We start from the raw sequence: 21,277 nt of genomic DNA on the forward strand, positions 1-21,277 counted from the left end.
TAAAAAATCACAATGCATCAGCAAAGAAAACCCCTGGGGAATATGTGGAAAGTAAGTATTTTTTCTATTTTGTTGTTTTGTGCATAAAATATTTGTCATGTAAAGAAGTATATTCTGAATATGTGACTACAAGATTCAGCCAGTAAAACTCAGATTTGGAGAAACATATATTTGTGTATCTCATAATGAAAGATTCAAAGAACATATTTGAAAGAAATACTGTTTATCTATTGAACTAACATCATGAGCAATAATTCTCAAAAATGTATATTAAAATAGTGACTGATACATATTACATTATATTTACTAAAGGATTCAGTATTTGAATATTACAAAATGCAAATTATTTATTATATAGGTAAATCTAATGATGAAGTGAAACTTACTGCACAATTGGGAAAATATTGCAAATTTCATGTAAATTTTCAACTCTGCATTTATTTACTACTTTTGCAACTCATATTGCATTTAGGCTTAAAATGAGGAAAAAACATTTTTCTGTTGAAAAACTTCTAGTGGCCACTACCAAAAATCTCAAAACTAACCATACATATATCATCAGGAAATAACCATTTAGAAAAGATTGATTGCAAAATGTCAGTTTTAATAAGCTACACGTTTTGGAAAACAGTTATATTCTGAAAATATACATCTTTATAAAAGAAACTGAGCAGAAGATGATTTTACTAATAACAGGATTAACCATGTTTACCTAAAAATGTTTTGGGTGAGATTGTAAAAGGTAAGTCTGCATGTGTTAGGCAAACTAGGTAAATGTGCAGATACTTCTAGCAGGAAATCATAAAGCTATTCATTTGTAAAGTAAAAGTATCTAAAAAGAGAATTAGGAAAAGGAGTATCCAGAAAGAAGATAAGGAGTTAGCCTGGAGTTCTGACTATTATGTAAAATTTGAAATCTCTAGAAAGAAAACAAAGCTCCTGCATGTCTATTGAGTTGCTGGGTGCTTTGTTGTCACTTGGAAAACTGCACTTGATGTATCCTTAAAATATTGCTTAATTATTTATCACCTCCATTCCCTTGCAGGTCAGATGGCATCTTGACAGAACTGAATCATGAGGAACCACACAGTAGTGACAAACTTCATTATTGTAGGACTGACAGAGGACCCAAATTGGGAAATTGCAATTTTCCTTTTTCTACTTCTAACATACCTTTTGAGTACTACAGGAAATCTTCTTATCATCCTTCTGACCTTGCTGGATCCCCACCTCAAAACGCCCATGTATTTCTTCCTAAGAAATTTTTCCTTCTTAGAAATCACACTGACAACTGCCTGCATCCCTAGATACCTGGTCAGCATAGTCACTAAGGAAAAGACTATTTCCCGTGATGCTTGCTTGGCACAGGCACTTTTTGCCATTTTCATAGGTATAACACAGTTTTTCCTGTTGGCAGCTATGTCCTATGACCGCTATGTGGCCATCTGCAAACCCCTTCATTATGCAACTATTATGAGCAGCAGAGTGAGCCACCTGCTGGTTGCTGTCTGTTGGATAGCTGCTGGGGTAGCAATCACCCCTGGAGCTATAGTGAGTCTGACCATAGAATTCTGTGATGGCAATGTTATTGAACACTTTGTTTGTGACTATTTTCCTATCCTGAAACTCTCCTGCACAGACACCAAGGACATAGAATTGTCAAATTTTATTTTAGCCATTATCACACTCTTAAATACACTGGCTCTGGTATTGTTCTCTTATATCAAAATCATAACAACAGTTCTGAAGATCCCTTCTGCCCAGGAGAGAAAGAAAGCTTTTTCCACCTGTTCCTCCCACCTGATTGTGGTCTCCATCTCTTATGGCAGTTGTATTTTTATGTATATCAAACCTTCTGCAGAGGAAAGTATATCTTTAAACAAGGGAGTATCAGTGCTCACTGTTTCCATTGCACCTGTACTAAATCCTTTCATTTATTCCCTAAGAAATAAGCAAGTGATACAAGCCCTGAGGGATCTAGCAAAAAGATGTACGTTTACAACTTTGAAATAACAGCTTTGGCTTTTGTGAACACATACTACTTAAAATTAATTAAAAGTGTACACTGTACCAGCTACTTTTATAACACGTTCCTTTAATTTGTTAGTTTGTATATGGCAGTCATGTATGTCAGCCATAAGGAGCCTTCATTGTCCTCCTGGATATTTATCATTGTAATAGCATTATATATCCCCATGATGTTCGCTCATGCATTGCTTGAGTTCTTTATTCTTAGGATGTAATTGTGTGATTTTGCTCATCAAAATATTCTGCTATGAATCCTTATTAGAAAACTCACACATCAATAATGAGCCCATTTGTGAACTCTGTAAATATTAACTTATTTTATCAATCACTAAGGAAGACTGCCTTCTTAGCCACACAATGTTAATATTTTATTAAAATATGTGATGCTGCTAGAAACCAAACTGCCTTCTTCCTTCACTTCCTTCATGCCTTATGTTCTTTCTTCATTTTTTCTTATTTTTTGATCATATCAAATGACAGTTATTTCCACATATTTTCTTTATCCTCGTTTTTTTTTGTATATTTTCTATTAATGTTTTTTAAGCATTTCTTCTTTGTTTCTCAGCTAAATATCTAAGGGTATATACTTGTAAGAGTGAATATTTTAAATAGATTCCACTACTACTGTGTCATTTTACTGTCTGGTATACCCTGTTTTTATGCATTTGATCTACAAAACTAAGGAAAAAAATAAGACATTGAATCATCAACATGGTTTATGCATCATATTCCCCTTCCCGTGTATGTTTGCATTGTATCTATAAGAATTCAATGAATTACCCCTAGTACGCCTCAATGACATGCAATTTTATTCTTTTTTTTTTCATGAGTGTTTCTGTATGTTTTGAAGATATGTGATCAGGTACTAAAACCTCACTCTCACATATTAGAAGCTTTGGGGAAAGAAAATTGGTTGTAAATTTTCTTGGTTAGCAACAAACCTGCCTATTCTCTAATTTGAGGACAAAGGTTGAAGTTTGAAATGTCTATTATTTTCAGACAGACTGGATTTCTTGAGTTGATGTCTCTATAGATTTTTTAGTGAGTGTTACATTCAAAATTTTTCTTGGTGCATAATAATTATATGTACAGTGGATTCAATTGAGGCATATTCATACATGCACATAATTTAACAAATTTCAATCCCTCGTACCTATATCTACCCTCCCCATGTTTCTCCTCCTGATCTTTTTCTGTACCCTACTCATTTTCCTTCTGCTTCATGAGATCCCTATTGTTCCTTTTTACTCTCTAACTTCTACATAAGAGGGAAATTTAGAAGACCCTTCTTTCTTACTTTTTCTTATTGTCTAGCTCAGAAAACTTTTCATTAGTGTGTTCTTTTCAAAATCCTGTGTTAGGTTCTGTGGCTCTTCTCTCAGTGCTTCATGATTATCAGTGTTTGCATCATGTGTTGACAGTTATCTACAGGTATTGCTGCTGTGAGTGTGGACCAGTCAGAGAAATTTTAACAGGTTCTTTTCTTAAATCTAAGAAGCTTTGCCTTCTTTTACCTTATTATATCAATTAACAATGTCTCATTCTTTCCAAAGTTACTAAAATTCCATCTGATACTAGCCACACTAATGTGCTTTCCTTCAAATTTTGTACATGTTCCATCATTTGCAACATTGTACTATAGATTTTTCAGAAGGAGAGAAAATAATCCAGAATGTGTACTTTTTGCTCTTTATAATATCTGCAGATGATTCTATTTAAACTGGGAATATAATGAAGTAAGATGTATGTTTAAAAGCAAGAAATATAATTTTCAAACATGTTTTTCACCACCAGGGCTACCCTAAACTCTTTATCACCTTCACATGAGTTAGACTGCAGAGGCTCAGTTGAATTAGGAGAATTATACATGTAGAAATAATCCACTGCCTTCTTCATCAGGATATGCCTAGTATATGAGTTATTGTTAACTGATGATGAATTTATAGACAAACAAACATTGGACAAATATTTCCATATTTGAAAGCTAAATAAAGCTTAGATATGCATACAGACTCTTTGGCAAGGAGGGATCAGAAATATCCCTGAAGTCAAAATATAATTTTCCTACTTCCTTTGTGTTTTACCACTTTAGCTGTTTATAAAAAGCTGTGAATCTTTCAATTTCCAGAGTTTCTTACTACAACTGAACAAGAATTCATTTCTTGTTGGTGCACAATGGAAATACAAATCCCTGGCATCTTGCACCTGATTTACATGTAAATAAACATAGAGTGCCAACTGAGATTCTGTTTGGTGGGCAGACTCATAGACAGTGTCATATAAATCCTAGTTTAATCTTAATGAAAACAAAAGCAAGTCAGTCCAGAGTTCATACTCTTCCCAAGTGAAGGAAATGGAGACTTACAAAACCCTCAGGGGAAAACAGGAGCTCAGGAATCTGACCTATAGCAATCTCCCTTATCTGCCAAATTCCCACTGTCTGCAGAAAGTAAGCCTGCCAAAAGTAACTGATCAGCCCCTCCCATGGCCTGGCCCTGCTAAACCCTATAAAACTCAGATGCTTCTTCAGCCTGTTGCCATTTTCCCCTCTTGAAAATGTGCCCCTCCACTGCTTAACAAAGCATGGCTGATCTGTTGAGGTCTGTCTCCCTCTCTTTTCCTTTTGTATTCTCTTCCATTTGCTTTCACTAAGTAGCCTCCATTAACACAATATGCATCCAGTGAAATGATTTAAATTTGTGTCAACATAAAACTGAATTATGTATTCATTTATTCAATAAGTACATGTGTATTTATTCCTCTTATAGATTTTTATTGATAATTTTAGAACCTATAAATATAGTGAGAAACATGTACTCATATGAAGAAAATGTGGAACATAATAGACTATGTCTTGCTTGTTTTTTTTTTAATAAGCCACATACCTGCTCATACGATTTAAATGTCTTTTCCCTTGTTTTTAATATTTTATTTAAAAAATATTTCTATTATAGTATAGAATGCACCTTTTTAAAGTGTACAGGACAATGAAGTTTGTCTTATATGTATAACTGTGGAATCAGAATATTCTTATAATTAGTAACTGAATAATTATAAGTAAATATGTCATTATAAAACTATGGTTTCAGATGTATGGTACAATTTAACAAACAATCTATAGTTTAAGTTTTCTCCAAATTATTGTAACGAAGATTACTCAAAGACTGCTAATATTCATTATTTTTGCTACTTTTCTAGGAATGAAACAGTGGTCCACCTCAGGCTTTGAATATAATCCTCCCTGCTCTGCCATTATGGCTCATTTTAAAAGGGATATGTATATATTTTTTTCCTTTTCTCTCTATCTCTTCTTCCTCTTCCATTTCCTAACAGATCTGGGGAGACAGGGTGATCTTTTCATCCCCATTTTAGGCTTATTATCTGTCCTTCAGCACACACCCACCAAAGGAAGGAGAAGATCTTAGATCTTCTTAGAAGATCTAGGAAGTGACTTTCAACACACCATCAGGGTGCACCTGGACTTCCTGGAATGTAGCCTTTGAATCATCTTTTAAAAACTCTCTGTTCTTCTTGATGGGTGGAATCAGCCTCTGAACAGAAGTTGCCTGTGCTTCTCCTTTGCTAGCAAACAATAAAGCTTTTTCTTTTTTCTCAAAACTGTGTCCTCCATATTAAATTGTCATTGGGGACAGGACTTTTGGTAACAAAATTTATGATGGAGGAGTAGACTCAAGAGCAGCTCCTGCTCCAGCTTTTTGGGGCAGGCCTGGCATTCCAAGCAACTCCACCTCCCAGATGAGGATGTAAGGCAAGCTTGTTGAGGGCTGACTACTAGAGTTAGGAGACTGGAGAGTTTGCCTCAGTAGAACACAGGAGGTATCCCTATGAGTAAAAGGAGGGACTGAAGGGCTGTCCCAGAAACTGCTGACATCCCTTTTGCATTGGAGAAATCCTGCCTTCCTTCCCTGAACTTTATGGATTGCTCCATCTTGGTCCACTTTGAGAAAAAGAAAACTCAAAGCCCATATATCTTACTTTGGTTTTTTAATGTTGCAGCAGATTTTCTGAGTCCTCTGGTAATAGCCTATTTTCCATAACTCTATTTTCCAGATTATATATCTCATGTCTTTGAGGCCTGAAAATATGTCTTCTCTATGGTTTAATCAGTCAGTGATACTTTCAATTGAATTTTACATTTTATCTATTCATTTATTTCTGAGACATCTATTTGATTCTTCTTCAAAATAGCTATTTATTTAAATGAACTTTTAATTCCTTTGTCTTTTCTCCTGACTTATCCTTTGATTTTTCTCTTCGTTCATTGATCATTTTAACTCTCATCTTATTGATCACTTCATATAGGCTTTTGTCCACTTCAGTGTCTGTGGATTCAGTTGTCAGGGATTATAGACTTTTGGAGCATGCTAGTGTCCTGTTTTCTCACATTTTCTGTATTTCTATATTGACATTTGTCTCTCTATTCATATGGGTCATTCTCCCACTGTTGTCTGAAGGACTCTTGTGAACTGCTTTCACTTTATTATAAATCCCAATCCAGGAATTTATCCTGGCCCATGTCAAAGAGCCCAGTCAATGTGTTTTCAGTGCTTTTTTCCTTACACCCCTTTGAAGGAACATGATGATCACCTGTGACTGAAAATAATTAAGACAAGACCATGTGTTAATATGTTTTTAAGCTTCCTAAATAATTTGAAAAAGTCCAATTGATCTGAAGTGGACATGGGACATTTGAAGTGGACATACCACACTACAATAGGCTTAAAGTTTGATATGAAAGAGGTGGAATTGTTACTGTACTACATATGGCATGAGCCAAAGAGAAAGAAGGCAGGGTACAATGAGAAAAAATGGAGAAAGTGAGGAAAATAACGGGGGCCGAAAGTGAAAAGCAAGTGAGATTATTAAAAGTAGAACGAATAAAAAGTGAATGTATTGATCCAATTCCTACTTTACCCTAAAGAAGATAACACTGGCAAACAACCCCTCACAAAAAAGTAATAAAATATATCATGCAAACAAATAACACTAACAATAACAAAAAAAAAAACTAGGAAAGAAGAAGAAAGCAGGAAAAAATAAGTAAAAGTATAGAAGGAAAGAGAATAAATCTAAACCAATACAAAGACAAAAAACTAAACAATGAAGCAATTTAACAAAAGAAAAATCAGACAAAAAGCAGAACACACACACACACACACACACACACACACACAAATCACATATATGCACATACACATGCACACGTACACTTACCAAAAACAGAACAGAATAAAACAAAATAACAAAAAGAAAGAAAAAAAACCTACAGAAATTATATATATATATATATATATATATATATATCAATCAAGGGGGCACATAAGGTCAGTGAAAGTGGCAAAAAATAGAGAAATAATGATGAGAAGAGAGAGTATGAGTAATAGAGTAAAAAAGAGAAACAGAATATGTAAGTCCAATTTATACAACATTTTCCATTTAAAAATATCAGAGAAAAAAACTCTTTCTAGGAACCCAGCCAATCAGAGGTCTGGGACAATAGGATTACAGGGATGAGCATCCCTTGGTTCATCTCTAGTGCTACAAAACTCAAAATGCAATAAACATAATCAATAATCATCTAATAAAAAACAGAAAAAAAATTTAAGAGAGAGAGTAGACAAAGAAAGGGGAGTGGAGAAAGAAATAGCCAGGAGGGGAAATAACAAAACAATGAAAAAGAGAGATGGAAGATCATCCAAAGATAAAACAGTGGTGTATTCCCAATTAACATATTATAACATTACAGATTTTTTAAAAAAAATATAGAAGAATGGATTAAGGAATGTAATTCTTGGTAGTGTGGGGGAATCTCAAATCAGTACATAAAGTTATAAAACTGATATAACAAAGAATAACATTAGAGAATAAAAAATTATTCCTTGGTGATTTTTCAGAGATGGAGGGAGTTCTGAGACTCCCGTTTTGGATTTTGTACAATTTGGGGAGTATGCCTTTTGTATACAACATATAGTTGGGGTTTTCTTTCCCTTTTCTTTCAATGACAAGCACATTGTTAATAGCTTCAAACTCTAGCCTCTTTAATTTTTGAGTACTTTATGCATTGTTCCCTTGATCTTAATTTCAATCTATATTACTATTTTGATTTCCTTATTGGTTCTTATTTTGCTCATTGTATATCATTGATAACTTTAAAAAAATTTATTTACTTTTGTGTTGACTTAACTAATTACACTATTTGTGGGAACTTAAAATTTGGTATTCCAATTAACGTTCATGCATCTATTCTGAATTAGTAATGCTTCATAGTGATTTCATGTTTATATTGCTTTAAATTAAGTATATATCTTTTAAGTGGTGTTGGTCAGCTATATAAGAAAATAGCAACTAAATATTACCAATGATTATGAAGATATCTTCAATTCTGATGAATCATAAACTCCTACTGATATCTCCTTTCCCAATATTGTAATAGGCTTGGAATGCCTTCTTTTTTTAATATATTTTAGCATGTCTCCGCAGTTTCGGGATTTTATTTTTTTTTTATTTTCATTGTTGCATTCATGCTATTCATTTTATAACTTGTATTACAGTAAGAAGGTAGCTAGCACTATTGTCATATAATTTAACATATAGTTAACTAACTTATAAGTGGAGAAAAACTTAATTTCTTAGAAATTATATTTTTTAGTTTCTCACTTAAAGAAAATGCAATGCATGTATTTGATTTGAAGTAATAAAGAGTTTAATACAGGTGAGATCAGGATGAAATGTTAAATGTCATTGAGAAGGCTAATTTGACTAAAATGTAGAAAGGAAACAATGAAGTTAGACAGCAGTAAAACAGTCACGGAATGTTTCATTTTCCTTTGACTCATCAAAACTTCTGCTTCTTTGAGAGAAACACAATCTTTTTTATGCAGTCATTAAAAGCATGTTTCACTTGCTTGTTTCTCAAGGTGTAAATGAAAGGGTTCAGCAAGGGCGCTACAGAAGAGGTGAGAACTGAAACTCCTTTATTTATGGCCACCTCTTCCTTTGCTGAAGGCTTGATGTAGATGAAGATGCAGCTGCCATAGGTGATGGAAACCACAATCATGTGGGAGGAGCAGGTGGAAAAGGCCTTTTTCCTTTGCTGAACAGAGGGGAATCTCAGAATGGTCCTGATGATGTATGTGTAGGACAGAACCACACAGACTAGGGTAATAATGAGGGCAAATACAGCCACAATGATAACCATCTGTTCTAATATCCATGTGTCTGAGCAGGAGATCTTTAGGAGGGGACTTGCATCACAGCTGAAATGATCAATGGCATTAGAATCACAGAATTCAAGCTGGAGACCTACACTTAAGGGTGGGACAATAATCATCAAGCCAGCTACCCAGCAGGAGAGGACTAATAAGGTGCACACTCTGTTGTTCATGATGGTCATATAATGAAGGGGTTTACAGATGGCCACATAGCGATCATAGGACATGGCTGCCAGGAGAAAAAATTCTGTTGCTCCAAAGAGAAAAACAAAAAATATTTGAGTTGCACAAGCATTGTAGGTAACAGTATTGTCTCCAGTTGATAAACTGTACAGGAATCGAGGGATACAGACAGTAGTAAATGAAACTTCTAGGAAGGAAAAGTTTCTGAGGAAGAAGTACATAGGTGTCTTAAGATGGGGATCCATCATTGTGAGGGTGATAATAGTCAGGTTCCCTGTTACACTCAACATGTAGGTGAGCAACAGAAAGATAAAAAGCAGAACTTGCAGTTTTGGGTCATCCGTCAGTCCCAGCAGGATGAAAGTGGTTATTGCTGTGTGGTTCATTGAACCTTGATATTTACCTAATACCTGTGTAAAAATCAAAATTTTATGAAGAAAAAACATATTCAAATTCTACAATAAAAAGGTGTGCATATAGAAGCCCAGCAAATCAGGCTACGTTTATCTTTTCCTTTTACATCATAATCATATTTTTATTATTCAAGTAGCCTTACTGAATTTTAAGTCTACAAGTAGTGGAGATTTCCTTAAGGGTTCATGTTATTGTAAAGCAATCCAACTGTTTTTGATCATTTGTTGCCCTCATAATTTACAAATGTAATTGACTCATCACATAGGAATCATTATGTGGATTGCATTTCCAGGTAGGTTAAAGAAAGATCTCATTTTATGGGTGGCTAATATTTCTTCATCCAAGGCAAACCTTGGATATAGGGCATATCCAGGTAACTAAAAGCATGGATTCTCTTCACTACCTGGTGATTGTTGTAAGGATAAGATATATTTCTCCAGGAAAAAAAATGATAATGACAAAAAAGAATTCTTTATAGTCAAAACTATAGTACTTACTGATGGTTTGATGTACAACTATTTTACCTATAGCGTGAGAAAATGTCATGTACAAGATATTTACAAAAAGAGAACTTTCTTATGCATTCATTTATGCTTGATTATTTAATTGTGGCTCCCTTTTTCTCAAAGCCCTATAAAGTAATTTATATTTAATTACACTAAATAGCACTTTCTAGGCTGCATCTTTTTCATGATGTTTTCAATTCATTTGAAAAAAAAACATTAGTGTCTCCTTAGCTCAGCTTCCCTCCATTGAGGTTTTAACTGGCCATGTGGGACTATCACTTGCAACTCCCTTGCTTTCCTAGTACTCACTAGACTTCATTTCTGTTGAAGCAAGTAGCAAATTTTAATTTTTATCTTGCCTGAAATTGCCACAGCATTAAAAAGCAAAGATTGGTCATTCTTTAAATGAGTCCCAGACCATCTTTCTGATTTTCTTTCTAGCATTATATCGTTATTTTTAGTGGCTCTCTTTCTAGCCTCCTTTTTATTCTATTCATATATGAAATATTGGTGTTCCCCAGTATTCTATTTTCAGAACTCTCACTTCTTGTGTTGTGTTTATTATTCTTTTTTCTCTGTACTCTCCATGAATGATTTCACCAATTCATGTATTTTATCATTCATATGAGGTACTCCAAAGATGAGGCCTGTTTTCTATTTTTTTTTTTAATTATTTTGTTTGTTTGTTTGTTTAACCTGCATGGCTTTTTATGGAAAGTACCTTCTTTGATTTTCTCACTTCAAGTCTTGACATTTTTTATCTTTCTTCCTTAGGGCTTGAGTTCCACTAACACTGACTGCTTGAAATTCTTCATATTTTCTACATGTTTTCTCTTCTGCACATGCTAATCTTTGGATTAATACCTATTAGTCCTTCAAGATTCCCTGTAGGTATCAGTTCTTTGGGGAAAACTTCATTCATGAACCCAAAGCATGTGAAATTGTGCTCCTGTGGTATTTCCAAGTACCTGCTGTTTATCCAGTCATGGCATATATCATATTACATTATGGTATGCACGGTAATTACATTTCTCTAAAGTGTCTATAAATTCCTCTAAAGTAGAAACAATATTTTATGTGGTATTAAATTTCCTCATATTTGGCTTATATACTAAATTTAGGGACAAAACAAAGCAGCACTGTCTATGTACTGGAGAAATTTGTATTCCTTAATGCCTATTCTAGTCAGTTGGTTCCAACTTTTTATTTTCATATGTTCTTCAACTTACTCTTTCCCTTCAAATGCTTTTATAAAACAAAAGGGCTGAATATGCCATGTATGCAGTACTCCGTGCGCATTGGGGGCAAGTGCATGGAGTACTGCATATATGGCATATGTTAAGGGCTGTGCCTACGGGGTAAGTGGCCTGCCACTCACTCACCTAGCAAGAGAGGAGTGGCCTGCCACTCAGAAGCCCTTAATGTATGCCATGTATGCAGTATTTCATGCACTTGTCCCCACAATTCCCTGTTCCAAACTTTAAAGATTCTCCTTTTCCAGGGTTTTCCCCATTCTGTGTACTACCCCTGCCGTTACCTTTAATAACTAATTCGTACTTTTTACAGAATTTTCTTCCTATATATCATTTTTTGAGACTGTGATTGTTTCACTTTCTGATTTTTTCCCCCTTTTTTTAAAGTTTATACCACCTACTGCATATTTTATTTTCTGATTTTTTTTCTTTCTTTAAGCTTATAACACCTACAGCATTTCTAAAAATTTCATCTCCTAAGAGAGATTTTGTTTTTTCTTACAAAAATCAATAGTGGCTCAGCGGTAGAGCACTTGCCTAGCATGTACAAGGCCCTGGGTTCAATCCTTAGCACGACATAAAAATAAACAAATAAAATAAAGGTATTGTGCCCAACTACAACTAAAAATTTTAAAAAAATCAATAGTGATCCATATAGATAATATGAACAGATACAGTCAAGAAGGTCAAGATACTTGAATATTCTCAAGATTATTAGATTGTTAGTGTTGATAGAAATTGTTAGTGTTGATAGAAAATGTACTCTAAAAATGAGGAATTTCTTCTTTTTCTGTTATATCCCATGTGGCTACAAAAACAATGTCTAATACATCACACATGTTCACTAATTTTTGAAGAAATGATTTAATGTACCTTTATATAATTATAACTTGTATTTCAATGTTTAAAAAAGCAGAGAATGTTTCAGATAATACCCATAGCTAAAAGGCTTTTACTACAATGTCTGGAAGATAAGAATTCCTGGGAAATCCTGATTGTAATAAATGTAGTTTTTTTTTCTTCTTCTTTGTTTAATTTACTTTCCTATCTATATCCCAAAATCATTTCCGTCACACTGACTCCAAGTACATTTGCTGATTCAACAAAATGTAATTAGTAATAAAGCCTTTTCATCTTTGTAATATTAAATCTACTCATCTTTTCATATTCATATTGAAATTTTTATTTAGCCATCCAGTTTTCTGTATTTTTCATAAGTAAATTCAATGGTAGTGTTTCTAGAGAAAAATGCTTGCCATAGAGATAAATAGATAAATTTACCTTTTGTAAGGGAAAAATAATGTCATCACAATTCTACGGCCCAGAACAGTCACAGTCTGAAAAACTGTTATTCCACTTTTTTTTTGCCTGGCCAGGTTTCCTTCTTTTTTCTCCATTCTTCTAGTCTATCGATTCACCAAAAATATTATTAGATTATAAATTTCTTAGGATCCAACAGTTTTGAGGTAAGGAACACAATAGCAGTGAATTTTTCTTTTGCAGTGAACAGAAACCAGGTAGAGGATGAAGAAAAGGCTGAGTGAGTAAGAAAAGATCAAGGTTTTTTGTTGTTGTTGTTTGTTTGTTTTTTAATTTCTCTCGTCTAGTGATTTTGCTATCCCCCAGGAGTTGTGCTCATGGCTTACAGTCTTTGTTACACTGGAAATCTTGGGTGTTTGGTGTCATACTGGAAAAATAAATCTTGTCTATTCAGCTTTCTAACAGCTCATATTAAGTTTTAAACTACAATCAGATGTCACCTTATATTTTTAAAATTTCATCTCCTAAAAGAGATAGATATCTATTAACAGCAGCATATATATGTTTTGATAAGGATGTGGAGAAATTGGATTCTGTGCACCCTTTTGATGGGAATGTAACCTGGTATAATTACTATCGAAAACATTATGATGTTTTCTCAGAAAACTAGCAAGAGATTGGCTGTATATTTTAGCAATTCCAATTTTTGTCATATTTTCAAAAGAATAGAAACAAGTATCCCAAAGAAAAAATCTGCATTTCTGCGTTCACTTCAGAAAAAAAAAAAATAGCAAAGCTTTGGAAACAACCCAGATATCCACCAACAGATAAATGCATAAAAAGAAAATGTAGTGCATATGCATGCACACACACAAACACACACACACACACACACACACACACACACAATGGAATAGTATTTAACTATAAAAAGAAGAAAATCCTGCAATGTGCAACAACATGAATAACCTGGAAGACATTATCAAAATGAAATGAGTTACAGAAGGGCAAATGTTGTGATTCCACTTTCGTGAGTATTTAACATAGTCAGATTCAAGCAAACAGAGATTCAGAAGGTGGTTGCCAGGAGCAGAGGAAGGGGAAATGGAGAGTTGTTCTGTAGCTATGAAATTTCAGTATGGCAGATAAGTAAGTCTAAAGATCTGCTGTGCAACATGGTGCAATTATTAGCACTGCTATTTTGGGCACTGAAAAAAAATTAAGAGAGTATATGTCCTGTTAAGTGTTTTTACCAAAACAAAGAAAAACAACAATAGTTATTAACAAACAGATCCAAAACCTAAAAGGGAAACAGGAAATTTTCGGAGCTGAAGGATATATGTTCATTTTATGCTCTCTATTGTGATGATGTCTTCATGGTATGCATATTTCACACCTCATCAAATTGAGTATTTCAAATATATGCAGTTTATGTTACAAACTATACCTCAATAAAGCTGTTGAAAAAAATACATGCTGAAGACAATTACACTATCTAAATGAATTCTCACTTCCATAATTATTAACAGGCTGTCACATACTCTTCCAAATGGCATCTGGCCCCATACACACTGATCTCTATCCCTAGTAAGTGGGCTATTGGTGAATCACATGTAAAGTCGTTTGATAAACTGTATCATTTGGGAAAGGCCCACGAAGTTTACTTGAAGTGTCTTAAAGTAAAAATTTGCCTCCTTAATTATTTGACATATAGTTTTTCCTTTTGTACTTTTATAGCCTTTCATGTGATCCTTTACTCAAACTTCAAATTTCACCTATTTTTCTCCTAAGAAATACAATATCACTTTCACTTATCTTTTCAGTCTTTATATTTTACAGAGTAGGGGTAAATATATCTTCTCCTTTTTTTATAAGAAAAGAATCCTCTTAATTCCCTAATATTTTTGAGTTTTTTCCTCTGAGAAATCTTTCCACCAGTGCAGGCTAGGGGACATTGTGTTAAGGTAATGATTGCTCCATAGCGTCCATTCTCCATGCTCATCTTCCCAAACTCCCAATGTCCTTCTGCCAGAGTGCTCCACTCTGACATTCTCTTGGCCCTAGTCTTCCAGAGGAACGAAGTGCTCTGGACCCATTCATTTCCCCCTGCTCTTATTAATTCTGTTTCAGGGATTGATTGAACCTGGCTATTGGAAAATAAGAAGCAAGCTATGTAAAATAAATCGATTCCATTCATCATCCACCATTTCCCAAACACCAGGCAAGGGTCCATATCATGAAAGTCATTTAATTTGTACAAAAACACTCACTATTCTTTTCTATAATCTGTAGCATTCATCTTTTAAATTAGAATTATCAAATAATTTTTTTTCAAACATACATTCATGATAATTAAAGGGAGTTAATAAATTTTCACCAAGAAATAGGGGAGTGATGTCAGATTCTAGTGGAGAAATTAGAAGGCAGAATAATTGTAATACAATGATTAAGAGTTTCATATACATAGTAATGTTTGAGAATCACCTAGGCAATTAAAGTTTAGTGTTCAACACTGCCATTGTCATCTACCTACTCCATCAGTATTGTTCCATAAGCCATAAACCATCACTTAATTAATATATTTGCATTATAATGTAGACCCAAATGAAGGATAAGTAAAATATTAATAAACTTCCTTTTACCAGCATTATACTCCTTATTTTGTTGATGTAATCCCTGATCATTACATGTAGTCTTCATGTAGAGGAACAGATTGTGCTTCTGTTTATAGAGTAATGATTGCCCCAATCAGCCAGCCCTAATTATTTATAATGCTGGCAATGAACATATGCATTATCTGAAAACACTGTCTCTTGGACTTTTTTATTTCCCTATCATTGAATAAATTGTTGTTTCTGCAGGAGATAATAGTTTGCTTTTAAAATGATTTTATTTTTTAAGTCAGTTTGCTTTTTAAAAATTCCTGCAAATAACATGAGTCCTGTGGGTTTAGAAAAATGAATTCTTCCTTCCTATGGCCATGTGCCTTAGAAAATCCCATGTGGTATATATGGCAAGACTTAGCTTGCTTTCAGGGTATCATCACAGGAAAATACGTAGAAAACTAAGGGAAATGACGCAGACCTGGTATGACTTAGATGAAGATGCTAACAGAGCACACTGACCAATATTGTCCAATGACCGTGCGTCACGTGCATTTACTTCTGAGTGAGATGCAAGGTTTTTGAAGACATCCATAAAACAGAATCTATTCCCCTTGATAATATCCCATCCCCTTCTCAAGATTGGTCCCTGAAAGCCTCTCAGGCTAACCAAGAGCTTATTTTAGGAAAAGAAAACAGGACTCTATTTTCATGTTCGCTGGGGTTTTCCATATGAGCTCAATGTTTTTAAAAGCAAATCATGTTTTGACTTTGATAGATAAAAATCAATGTCTTAATGGTTTCTCTTTTATACAGGTACGATTTACTATAACTAGCTCTTTGATTTTAGTTATCTAAGAACTAATTTTCTCTCAACTACTTCAGACCGAAAAAGTGCAATGAGTGGAATAAGGTATGAAGTCAATAAAAGTTGACATATTTTCTGTCACCTCATCCCTCAGATCTCCCCCTCTATACACATACCAGGCAAAAAAGGTCTTGGTGAAAATCCTTGCCTCGATAATGTTGTGCAGTGAATGAGGAAGAAATAAAAGTTCTCCCAATAGACAATAATTTGTCTCACTTAAATATTAAGGGAACAATTTCATTAAGCTAATAGGAGATATTGGAATATTTCTACTTAAAATTTTCACAGTAAAAGAACATTTACAATTTAGAAAATGTTGAAATTTTAAGTAATCTAATATTCTTCGTGGTACATTTTCCAAGCATTTGGAAGGCATATTTCAGTGTGTCTTTTAAATTACACAGCATGGATAACTACAAATTACTAGATGGATACTTAAATATGCCCTGACCAAGTCATTAATCTTGTCAAAAATCTGGTGAATAATTAAAAAACATGTTTCTTACAATTTTGCATATTAAAAAGTTGAAGCAAATCTTAAAAAAATTACAGGAAAATACAGCAACAAATATTTCTTTCCCTGATCTCTCAAAAGAGAAAGCAGTTCTCTCGTCTACCTTACATTACTTACTCTTGATAATGTTTCATCATTTTGGCTGGCAGCTCCTTAGTGGGTTTAACTGTGTTGTGTTAAGGAAGATGTGACTTGTCCAGGGCTAGCACCATCATCTAAATTTGCTCTGCACACATATTTTGGAGAGTCTTGAATTTTCCTAGTTTCCAAGTTTCACATAGTTATGTTATCTTTAGAAACTCTTCCTTACTTTGAATATTGGAAACATTTTCTTTGCTCTCTATCATTTTGATAAGAAAATCTGAGAGAGAGAAGAAAAAAAGAATTTTCTTTGGGTTACAAAGAGTGATGCTCTGATCTTTCTGAGCAGACAGTTAATATTTTCACTCCCCAAATAATGATATTTATGTTTTCTGCTCTATCTCTGGAAAGCACACTGGGATTACCTGAATTAATAGTCAAGTATCCTTAGTGCCCAGGTTCAGACATCACTTACTGAGCCCTCTGTGTAATTTACTTGGCAAAGCAACTAAAATAGGCAGCAGCAGAGACACACTCCTTTGAGACAGTAAGATAGCAAACAAGAATCAGCTATGGGACAGGTGCCCCTCTTAATTAAAAAGAAAAATCACAAGTCACATTCAACTCCCCATTCTCTCCATTAGACTATCTAAGGATATAATTCTGTCTGTTAATAAAATATTTTATTGAATCCTCCATGATAAAATGTTTGGTAGTATATCTACTACATGGGAAAATTTTAATTGACAAAGATTATTATGTATACAAAGTTACTATAATATCCATCATTTTGTTAATCTGAATTTACATTTGAAAGCAGGAAAACAAATATAAGGTGGACATTATTTGTTCTATATGAAAACAATGCATCTTCTTATTGTTTGTGTTTGGAGACTTCCAGCTTCTGTCTTTTAGTTATTTATAAAATACAAAATAAGTTATTATGAATTACAGTTGACCCTGTTCTATAGAATATCATTGCACTGTATTTGGGTACCACTTTTTTTACCCCCATTACCCTCCCCATTACCAGTGCTAGTAATCACTGTTATACAATGTGATCAACATTTTTTAAAACATCAATTTATGAGAAAGAACCAATAATATTTGTCCACATGTGATTTATTTTACTTTCCATATTATTCTCTAGTTATATCCATTTTTTGGCACTTGGTATTAATTTATAGCTGAAGAATCTCTCTCGATTTCTAATTCAAACAATTAGCTATTAGTGCACAGAAACACTAAGGATTTTTGTATGTTGATTTTTGTATCATGCTACTTTGCTGAATTAATTTAAATTCCAATAGCTTTTTAGTGGAGTGTGGGGGATTTTCTCTACCTAAGACCATATTATTTTACAAACAATGACAATATGATTTCCTCTTTACTAATTAAGATGCCCTTTATTTCTTTCTTTTGCCTGATTGTTCTTGCTAGAATGAAAGTGGTGGAAATAGCATTCTTGTTCCAGATGTTAGAGAGAAAGCTTCCAGCTTTTCTCCATTCAGTGTGATTGAAACTGTTGACTTACCATTTATACACTTTATTGAGATACTTAATGTGTTCTGTTTTTATCATGAAGGGATTGTGAGTTTGTATCAAATGCCTCTTCTACATCTATTCAGGTGATTACATATTTCTGTCCTTCATTTTGTTGATGCTGTATATCTTGTTTATTTATTTGCATATTTTGAACCATCCTTGCATCCCTGGCATGATTCCCACTTAATCATGAAGCATAATCTTTTTAATATGTCATTTGATTCAGTTTAGTTTTATAGTTGTTTTTGAGAATTTTTGCATCTACATTCATTGAGGATATTGGCCTGTAGCTTTGTTTTTTGTTAAGTCCTTGTCTAGTTCTGGTATCAGGGAAATTAATGCTAACCTGAGGGAAGAAATTTGGAAAAAAGTTCCTCCTCTTCAATTTTATGGAACCACTTAAAAAATTAAATTAATATATATTACATATTTGGTAGAACTTCATAGTGAAGCCATCTAGTCCAGGGTTTTTCTTTGAAGGAAGATTTTGTTTACTGATTCAACCCCATTATTCACTGTTGGCCTGTTCAGTTTTTCTATTTCTTCATGATTAAATCCGGGCAAGGTGTATGTTTCCATATATTTGTTTTCCTTTCTTCTAGCTTATAAATTTTGGTATAGTTGTTCATAATAATATCTAAGGTTTCTCTGTATTTATTCAGTACCAGTTTTAATAATTTATATTCATCTCTGATTTAGTTTGTTTGAATATTCTGCCTTTTCAATAGTTTTGCTAGAGAATTGTCACTTTTATTTCTTTTTTTTTTTTGAAGGAATAGCTCTTAATTTACTTTTCTTTTGTGTTGTTTTTTAAATTTTGTATTCCACTCATTTTGTCTTAGATCATTATTTCTTTCCTTTTACTAATTTTGAATTTTGTTTGTTCTTTTTCTACTGCTTTGAGATGCAAAGATAGGTTCTTTATTTTAGGTCTTTAGTTTTTTGGTGCAGGTGTGACTACTGTGAACATTCTTCATAGTACTACTTCTGTTGTATAGCATTGGTTTTGGTATGCTGTGTTTCCAATTTCAATTGTTTCAAGAATTTTTTAAACTTCATTTATTATTGGTTATTCAAAACAGAGTTTGTTTAATTTCCCTGGATTTATACAATTTCCAAAGTTTTCTTATTGATTTATAGTTTTATTATGTCATGCTATGTTTGGAAAACATAAATGAATATGATCTCAATTTTTAAAATATTTATTGAGACTTGTCTTGTAGCCTGTAATATGATCTATTTTGAAAATTATTCCATGGTTTTAGAAGAACATGCATTCTTCATTTGTTGGATGGAAGGTCTGTAGATGCCAACAGATGATTAATTCTGCTGTTTCTTTGTTGATTTTCTACCTGAACAATTCTATGCATTACTGAAAGTGGGGTGTACAAGTCCCATACTATTATTTGGAGTTGATTTCTCCCTTTACATCTATTAATATTTACTTTATATATTTGTGTGCTCAAATATTGGAAGCATATATAACTATTATTTCCTTTTGCAGAATTAACCCTTTATCACTATTTAATTACTTCCTTGTATCATTTTTTTAAATTTATTTTTTATTTCCTTTTTTGGTCTTGGTGGTGCTGGGGATTAACCTCAGGGTCTCACACATTCTAGGAAAGCACTTTAGCACTGAGCTACACCGCTGGCCCTATAGATTTTTATTTAAGTTATGGTTTCATGATGTAACTGTGGATACTCCGGCTTTATTTTACATTCTATTTTCATGGAACATCTTATTACATACCCTTACTTCTAGTCTCTGTGAGTCTTAGAGGTGAATTGTGCTTCTTATTAGAAATGTATAGTTGGTTCTTTTTTTGGTTGTCATTTAACTACTTTACATCTTTTATTAGAGAATTTAACATGCTTACATTTAAGTAAATTATCAATAGGGAAAGACTTTTTTCCTCCTCATTATTTTTTTTAATTTATATATGATAGCGGAATGCATTAAAATTCCTACTACACATCTAGAGCATAATTTTTTATACACAGTATATTCACACCAATTAGTGTCTTCATACCTGTACTTTGGATAATAATGGTCATCACATTCCACCATCATTAATAACCCCATGCCCCCTTCCTTCCCCTGCAACCTCTCTGCCCTATCTAGATTTCATCTATACCTCCCATGCTCCCACTCCTTATCCCATTATGGATCAGCCCTCTTATATCAAAGAATACATTCAGCATTTTTTTGAGGGCGGGGAATTGGCTAATTTCACTTAGCATTATCTTCTCTATCCATTTACCTACAAATAACACGATTTTATTCTCTTTTATTGCTGAGTAATATTCCATTGTGAGTATATGCCACATTTTTCTTATCCAATCATCTATTGAAGGGCATCTAGGTTGGTTCCACAGTTTAGCTATTGTAAATTGTGCTGCTATGAATAGTGATATGGCTGTGTCCTGTGGTATGCTGTTTTTAAGTCCTCTGGGTATAGTCCGAGGAGAGGGATAGCTGGGTCAAATGGCAGTTTTCTTCCCAATTTTCCAATTAATCTCCATATTGCTTTCCATATTTACTGCTCCAATTTTCAGTCCCAGCAGTAGTGTATGAGTATACATTTTTCCCAAAATCCTCGCCAACACTTATTGTTGTTTGTATGCATAATAGTTGCCATTCTGACTGGAGTGAGATGATACCTTAGAGTGGTTTTGATTTGCATTTCTCTAATTGATAGAAATGATGAAAATTTTTTCATATATTTGTTGATTGATTGAATATCCTCTTCTGATAATTGTCTCTTCGGGTCCTTGACCCATTTATTG

At 33.5% G+C, this 21,277-nt stretch overlaps 2 protein-coding genes across 2 annotated transcripts; one reads left to right on the forward strand and one right to left on the reverse strand.

Moving 5' to 3' along the window:
* The first annotated feature begins 1,074 nt into the window (after nucleotides 1-1,074).
* Nucleotides 1,075-2,013, forward strand: LOC143396975 (olfactory receptor 6C75-like). The gene has a single exon (XM_076852977.1). The coding sequence runs from the start codon at nucleotides 1,075-1,077 to the stop codon at nucleotides 2,011-2,013; it is 939 nt and encodes a 312-aa protein (XP_076709092.1).
* Nucleotides 2,014-8,884: 6,871 nt separating this feature from the next.
* On the reverse strand, nucleotides 8,885-9,829 carry LOC143398479 (olfactory receptor 6C2-like). Its single transcript, XM_076855388.1, has one exon. It carries the CDS (start codon nucleotides 9,827-9,829, stop codon nucleotides 8,885-8,887), a length of 945 nt encoding a protein of 314 aa, XP_076711503.1.
* Between the last annotated feature and the right edge of the window lie 11,448 nt (nucleotides 9,830-21,277).

This window comes from Callospermophilus lateralis, chromosome 4 (assembly GCF_048772815.1).
Source record: "Callospermophilus lateralis isolate mCalLat2 chromosome 4, mCalLat2.hap1, whole genome shotgun sequence".
Lineage (NCBI taxonomy): Eukaryota > Metazoa > Chordata > Mammalia > Rodentia > Sciuridae > Callospermophilus > Callospermophilus lateralis.

Bases quoted from the DNA above. Each gene is read 5' to 3' on its own strand.
- LOC143396975 (XM_076852977.1), top strand. From the start codon at position 1,075: ATGAGGAACCACACAGTAGTGACAAACTTCATTATTGTAGGACTGACA.
- LOC143398479 (XM_076855388.1), bottom strand. From the start codon at position 9,829: ATGAACCACACAGCAATAACCACTTTCATCCTGCTGGGACTGACGGAT.